The following is an 8089-nucleotide window of genomic DNA, read 5'->3' on the forward strand; positions in this document are numbered from 1 at the left end:
TCAGCCACCTGTCAATGTGGAGTAAAAAATGTTATTTTGGGCGCTTTTTTTAGTCAACTGATCTCAAAGTGGGCAAAAATTAACCTTTTTTCAGATTTACAAAATATGGTAACCATAGCGTTGTCAATGTACGTAACAGCGTCGAATTTCACATTCCTTGATGATTTTGGGGGTTTTTGGTGTTCTGACTTTGGTAACAATTAGATTTTTGGAGCCAGTGCGACAATAGCACTCGATTAACACAAGTGATTACAAATTCTGAGCTGTTTATGATGAATTTCGCTATCACAAATGAGGCTTGGCCCGCCTGTGTGTCAAATATGTAAATATCGTGAATTCCATCTTAAAATGTTTCAATATTAGTCGGTCATGAACATCGAAAGAAACACACGCAATTGTTTGAGTTATAAATCGTTGAAGGCGTCACAGTTTTCTTTTGCTCATCCTGACGTGTGGCGAGATAGCGTCGGAGTATAGTCCACAGCGACAACACCGACAGGTTGAGGGTTCGAGCCTGGCCGAGGTCGACTCCAGAATTGTGTTGTCAGTTTATGTAGGCTCCTGACCATGCTACAAGTCGGCCGCCACGGAATCAAAAAATGAGAAATATCGTCCTGATGTAAATGACCATTGCAGTCGACGAACACCATGAATACCACAAACAAACAAACTCGTCCTGACGACACGTCAGGCACTGCCTCGCTTGTCTCCCTGGTCGCGGTATTGCGAGGTCAATGACCGACACGTTTTGTCCGAGACCTGTTTCAAACATCTGGCATTCGTATGATTGCATGCGAAACATCACACAGCAATGAGTAACCTAATGTGAATCGTTCCCGAAATTACAGACAAACACATCAGCTCTAGACTTCCCCAGTCTTACGACACTGCTATACATGCATTCACTCTGGAGTTCCAATAACGAATGATATAATTTCAGAGCACGAATACACGCAAAAAGAACATAATTACACCCAAAACAAAACGGTGAAAGTGAAATGCAATTCGTTCATGGCTTGAGAACAGACAGGGGCAAACTTCAAGGGGTGCGAATGTGATTTACCCTTAAACTGTAAATATGACCAAATAACAAGTACACAGTGCGTACATATTTTCGTTTTGATGAACATATAATTATTTATTATTATGCGGAGGACTTGTTGCAATGGTATAAATACTGGAAAAGGCGCCAATATTACAATAAAGGATCGGGGTGAATTCAAGATATTCTTGGTCATGGGATTCAATGCCATTACTTGCTTATACCTAATCACAAATGCTGAATTATTTACATACGTTTCGAAGATATGAATAATTATAACTATCTAGTCTAGTGCTGCACTGTAAACCAAAATTTGAAAGTAAGGTGTATAGATCAGGAAAGTAGCTCTTTCTGGCAAGAAACCCTGCCACGACACCAATGGCTGGAAACGGACAACTATTCTTATGTAGATGTATTCAGTTGTCGTGTACAAGCCCAATATACCGCAAAAAGGTGGCACACGTGAATGAAACACTACACCACTGCGATATATCTCCAGAAGTCTTGCAATATTTAACTACTTTCCGCCCTACGATATGACTGTAATCCAGCGAACACACCTATTTTGCACCCATATATTGACTTTACAATACGTAGCATCCATTGGAACTTCATCGTTCGTTATGTCGCCTCTAGCAAGCGTTTGGATAATATACCAACGGATGTCTTCCAATCGGAGCGAATTCAGGGATCTTTCATCAGCAATGCCCTGATTGCAAACATCACGTGGAAAGGCTTGCTAGCTACCGTTGTGTATTTGCAAATCTTGCTTCATGCTCGATTTGCAATTAACAATCCGCAAATTCCACATATCATAATGCCACCATGAGTTCCACTATTTATATCGAGGACAAATTTACTGCACCTTCCACAAATCTCGTATTCAAACGATAAGGTACAGCCACATGACCATTCACGTTACCTTTATCAGCAAACCTTATCCTAGAAACCACACATTCTAAGGACTTGATGCCAATGAGACCATATATCTATAATCTATATCCAAGGCGGATTCAGTGTGATTGCAACTCCTGCGATTCAAATGACATTGTCATGTATGCTGACCACATGACGGTTCAGACCACCTTTCTGGGCAAATCTTATTCCACAAATATCACATTCGAATGGCTTGAGGCCAGCGTGGATGCGTATATGTGATTGCAAGGCGCTTTTATTGCAGCAACACTTCCCACAAATCCTGCATTCGAAAGGCGTGAAAGAGCCATGCACGACCATATGATTTTTCAAGTAGTCTTCATGAGCTAATCCCACTCCACAAATTTCGCATTCGAAGGGTTTGCTACCAGTGTGAGTGCGGAGATGTCTATTCAATGTGGTTTTATTGCGGCAGCATCTTCCACATATCTTGCATTCGAAGGGTGTGAAAGAGCCATGCACGACCATATGCTCCTTCAAGGTACCTTTATGAGCGAATCCCACTCCACAAATTTCGCATCCGAAGGGTTTGCTACCAGTGTGAGTGCGAAGATGTCTCTTCAGGGTGGTTTTATTGAAGCAGTACTTTCCACAAATCCCGCATTCGAAAGGTGTTAAAGAGCCATGTACGATCATGTGACTATTCAACGCACCTTTCCGAGTAAATCCCACTCCACAAATTTCGCATTCGAAGGGTTTGCTACCACTGTGAGTGCGTAGATGTGCATCCAAGGCGCTTTTATAGCTGCAACACTTTCCACAAATCCTGCATTGGAAAGGCGTGAAAGAGCCATGCACGACCATATGATGCTTCAAGTTGCCTTTAAGAGCGAATCCGACTCCACAGACTTCGCATTCGAAGGGTTTGCGACCAGTGTGGATGCGTAGATGACTATCCAATGCGCTTTTATTATGGCAGCACTTTCCACATATCTTGCATTCGAACGGTGTGAGAGAGCCATGTACGACCATATGACTATTCAAATTACCTTTTTGAGCGAATTGCACTCCACAAATTTCGCATTCGAAGGATATGCTACCAACATGGGTGCGTAGATGTGCATCCAAGGCGCTTTTATTGCAGCAGTACTTTCCACAAATCCTGCATTCGAAAGGTGTTGAAGAGCCATGTACGACCATGTGATTATTCAAGGCACCTTTCTGAGTAAATCGCACTCCACAAATTTCGCATCCGAAGGGTTTGCTACCACTGTGAGTGCGTAGATGTGCATCCAAGGCGCTTTTATAGCTGCAACACTTTCCACAAATCCTGCATTGGAAAGGCGTGAAAGAGACATGCACGACCATATGATGCTTCATGTTGCCTTTAAGAGCGAATCCGACTCCACAGACTTCGCATTCGAAGGGTTTGCGACCAGTGTGGATGCGTAGATGACTATCCAATGCGCTTTTATTATGGCAGCACTTTCCACATATCTTGCATTCGAACGGTGTGAGAGAGCCATGTACGACCATATGACTATTCAAATTACCTTTTTGAGCGAATTGCACTTCACAAATTTCGCATTCGAAGGATATGCTACCAACATGGGTGCGTAGATGTGCATCCAAGGCGCTTTTATTGCAGCAGTACTTTCCACAAATCCTGCATTCGAAAGGTGTTGAAGAGCCATGTACGACCATGTGATTATTCAAGTTACCTTTCCTAGCGAATCGCACTCCACAAATTTCGCATCCGAAGGGTTTGCTACCAGTGTGAGTGCGTAGATGTACCACAAAATCACCCTTAACTTTCATTCCGCATACGTCACACCTATAAAGATTGTGTCCAACATGCCGTCGCAAATGGTTCATCATATGGCCTTCACCACTAAATCGTTTGCCGCAGATCTCGCATTCTGGAGGATTGTGATCAGTATCCATACTTATCTGTTTAGTCCTATCTGAAAACAGGGAAAACATCCGTCATAAATTTCGTGGGCTCGTTTCTCAGGTTTCAGCTAGTTAACAACATACAGCCTATCAAGAGCACTGTCGCCTATGCAATTGTGACCACACTGCAAATATCCGATAACGCAAGTTGCATATTGTTAAATCTCTCGTCCCTATAGATCAGGAACCTTATTCGGCAAATAAGATATATTGACCCTATTTAAGATTAAGATTCACTATGTCATCATGGCACAAAATTGAAGTTCGCTAGATGGGATTCGCTGTGTGACATGTTATATGCGAAAAGCTGGTGTGATCTGAAAACAAGGGGTTTCCAACCATTTTACATTGTCACGCCCTTTGAAAATGGCCCTCAGTGGCCCTCCCAATACTTTCAAACCTTTTAAATTATTTTTTAAAGCATGATATTTAATGAAAAACTGGTCTATAGAGTTATAGTGGAGTGAACATATAGATCATAAATTTGAAAAAATTATCATTTTGCAAGTTTTTGCATGGCCCCAGAAACACTCTCAACCTTGGCTTAAAAAGTGATGGATAAAGATATTTGATTTCACAAAATCGCGCCATAATTAAATTCCTCGTCAAACTGCCAATTTACATGCCTATATCAGTAAACAACAGGTATGAGCGCTCTTTCCACAGCGTCTTGCGCACTTTGTAATCAACTCTTATTTCTGTTGTCCGCCAGAAACATTTGACTACAACAGGGTCATCGGCTGAAAATGGGTAATGTTTCACTTTTCCAGCATGGTGAACGCCGCGGTCCGCTGTAAAGTAATTTCTAAAGATACGCTTTAGCAAGTGTTTAGCGATACTGCGCCAATCAATACAGAATTCATCAGACCTCAAGCGACATGAAATCGCGAAAAGCGCGAATTTTTTTTTTAATTTGGATAAATCTCCTCCAAAATACGACTAACGAAATTAATTGGGGTCTCCTTCCACCCCCCCCCCCCAATTTGTGAAGGTTAGGGTGGGGTGGTTACAGCCCCGGTAGCCAGTATAACTTTGGTCACTGTACAATAGGGCTGTTCAAAAATATCTTTTTGTTCGGATTCCAGCCATCCATTCACTTATTAAATTGTCAGGTCACCCTAAAAAACGATCACAGATAATCCGAGGATTATCATCGAAAAACTCACATAACTCCGCTTCTACTGGTCGGAATTGAGTCAAATTTGTTTTGTATCGTCTTTGAAGACAGCTCAACAATTTCATGGGTTTCGCAGAAAAATTTGAAATTTTATTTCTTTAATTTTCCCTAATAAATTAAAAATTATTATTGGATCTGCGGAGTCCTATACTTGTTAGAATCGAACCAAATTTGGTGTGCAGGGTTCTTTAGGGTAACCTGACAATTTAATCAGTGAATGGCTGGAATCCGGGGAAAAAAGTTTTTGAACAGCCCTACTGTACATATGGCCGACCATCCGTTCCCCGCACGTCGCGAAACACAATGATTGTAGGGAAACTGTCATAGCGAAATGATTCAGAGCCCGCTTCAAACAATTCTTAACGAGATTTCGGTTAATGGGACACTACAGAGACGTAGAGAAAGAATTTTTATTATGCAAGCAGTGCGTGTGTCGATTATGTCTTGTCGGCCTATTTACTGAAGTTGCGTCTTTCCTGTCCGTCACATCATCTAGCTCAGTGGTTATCAACTATTTTGGCCTGGGAGCGCCGTTTGAAAATGAAAAATGGTTCGCGGCACACTAGCACAGTGGTTCGCAACTTTTTTAGCTCACAGCAGCTGCTAACTAGTCAGGCCCGTATTCAAGAAACCTTACTCAGTGCTCAAACTCATTTTGCGTCCACATTGCGTAAGAATCAGTATTCAGAAAGCGAAGCGAGAGAATGAGTTTGAGTTCGACTTGCGTCGAAGTTAGCGCGCTTTCGAGTTGTACTTTTGTGGTTATGGTATTCAATGACAATCTCAGGTTGGAGTCAATCTCAAAATGTGGCGTCTGAGCGACCGTTTTCCGAGTCAAGCCGTGGGTAGACTCAAGGCCTTACTCGGTCACTTTTTTACGGTTTGGCCGTGAATATATGGTGGGGATTGCGCTGTGAGCATGTTTGGTGCCTGAATTCACAATTTCAACTGTAATATATAGCAATGTTATAAGAAGGAAATCAGGTTCTAGCGCCGTATGGCTTCATCGTTGGCTGCGTAGGCTATTCCCAAATCAGCGGACATTTTTCATCAGAAAGGCTTCCCATGGATTCGCAAAAGTAGTTAATTCCTCGCAACGTTCTGTTTTATCATTTAAATATAAAACGTAGCACCAGGATATGTAGAAACGAATGGAGGATGGATGTTACTTAAAAACCACACACAAGCTATTGTCTACGATAGGGATCTTCCAATCCTAACAAGAACCGAATCCGCGGCGATGCGGGCAGGCAATACGACGCCTCAGCAGGCAAATGTAATACACAATGGTCAGGCCGTGTTATTTTTGGCATTTCAGGAGCCAGATGCCAAAACTGCCAAAAATAAAAATTTGAAAATGCCAAAAATAAGCAATTTTTGGCATATGCCAAAAATAACACGGCCTGCCAAATAGTGTATTTCGTTCATTGTGTTGTGTCAACAGGACCGCGTTACAAGCGAGAAGAGCATTTGTGAAAGGCATGTTTCTTAATCTGGGTCCAGCCCACCCATTAGGGGTGAAAGCATGGTGTCCTAAATGGTGTGGGCACAGCGAGATTGAACGGCTGACTGCATTTGGTTTACGTCATACTTTCCATTTGTCCAAAGGCAATTTTACAACCATTTTTGACCGGCTTGTCGAGCGTAAATTTGATAAAACGGGTATCAATGAGAAGCTGTCGCAGTACCGATTTTTAAAATATAAATTATATTCTGCTCATGGAACTGGAACCCCCAAAATCAACCACGATTTTTGCATTGTGATCGAGTTGAACATTGTGACGCAACAAACTGTCTGGCTATTTCTGAGCTGCATAGTCTCGTTTTGCCAGACAGTCTTGTTGCGTCAATGTTCTTAAACAAGCCAACCTTCCCAGGACTCTTCCATGCGAGTTGGTAATATTAAAGCCACCTGAAGTGACAAAAGTCCTCCGAAAATATATCGGTAGACTGAAGGAGAAATGATAGTCGGGCTACTAAATAGAATGCGTTGAGAGACAACACAGGGAACTCCTAGAAAGGATCGGGAAGAAAATTCTTTCCGCGATGAGATCGATGGCACTGGCGAAGTGATCTCTTTTCATGATGCATGGAAGGCGGTTCGGCCCTCCAAAGATTTTGAAGCTCTGAAAACCTTTTGTGGATGACTGGCAACATTCTTTCCCTAAACGGCTACTGTTGAAGCCGATATTTCCCAGATTCGCTGGGCGAGAAATGAATTTAGGAGAAACTTAGCTGACCTGAGTTTGGAAGCACTGTTACAGTGCAAACGATTTAAGTCTATTCAACAGCTATAACAATCAGCTGTTTCGCGTGTTTGTTAGGCTTTTCTTTCTTTTTTTGCTTATTGGCACCGATTCCGATGGATACTGCACATTTTGTGGTTTCGTTTGATATTATTAACCTATGAAATCGTTAGGTTTTTTCTTCTTATTGTTTGTTGGCACTGATTATACGAGGATGCTGCACATTTTGGGGTGTCTTTTGACAAACTAGCCCAAATGAAGCGTTTTTGTGAATAATTCAAGGCTGAAACTATCTATTTAGAGGTCAATGCCAAAACTGCCAAAAATAAAAATCGAAAAATGCCAAAAATAAGTTATTTTTGGCAGTTTTGGCATGTGCCAAAAATAACACGGCCTGACAATGGTAGATGACCAGGCGCTTTATGAACGTACGAAGTGCTGGATCATCGCAATAGCGTTAATATAGCCTCCCGTCCCCGTGTATGGCGAAAATATCAACAACGCGGTGCCGCTATACCCATCATCAGTAATCCAATAAATGGCTTGTGCTTATGCCTGAAGACTTCAGGAATATGACGTCTGATGTTTCATTATTTGAAAATATTTGCTTTGGCTACTACAGTATGTCAAATAGTACTTGAACTGTTATTGAGCTTCGGAGCTATTATATATCTTTACCGATTTGAAATGAATGGTATATGCGGCGAGCTATATAGTTCGAGCTATGTTGATAATACGGGTAGTGATTACAGATAGCACGGTGTTATGTCGTCCATACATCCAGTGTAGAATTCT

The 8089-nt window shown here is 41.9% G+C and overlaps 1 protein-coding gene across 1 annotated transcript; it reads right to left on the minus strand.

Annotated features, from left to right (window-relative positions):
- Positions 1-303: 303 nt before the first annotated feature.
- LOC145438601 (uncharacterized) lies at positions 304-4874 on the minus strand. The gene has a single exon (XM_080315941.1). The coding sequence runs from the start codon at positions 3899-3901 to the stop codon at positions 2081-2083; it is 1821 nt and encodes a 606-aa protein (XP_080172067.1). The 5' UTR covers positions 3902-4874; the 3' UTR covers positions 304-2080.
- Positions 4875-8089: the final 3215 nt, after the last annotated feature.

Source organism: Botryllus schlosseri, chromosome 5 (genome assembly GCF_051294905.1).
Source record: "Botryllus schlosseri isolate E-star chromosome 5, Bs_hap1, whole genome shotgun sequence".
Taxonomy (NCBI): Eukaryota; Metazoa; Chordata; class Ascidiacea; order Stolidobranchia; family Styelidae; genus Botryllus; species Botryllus schlosseri.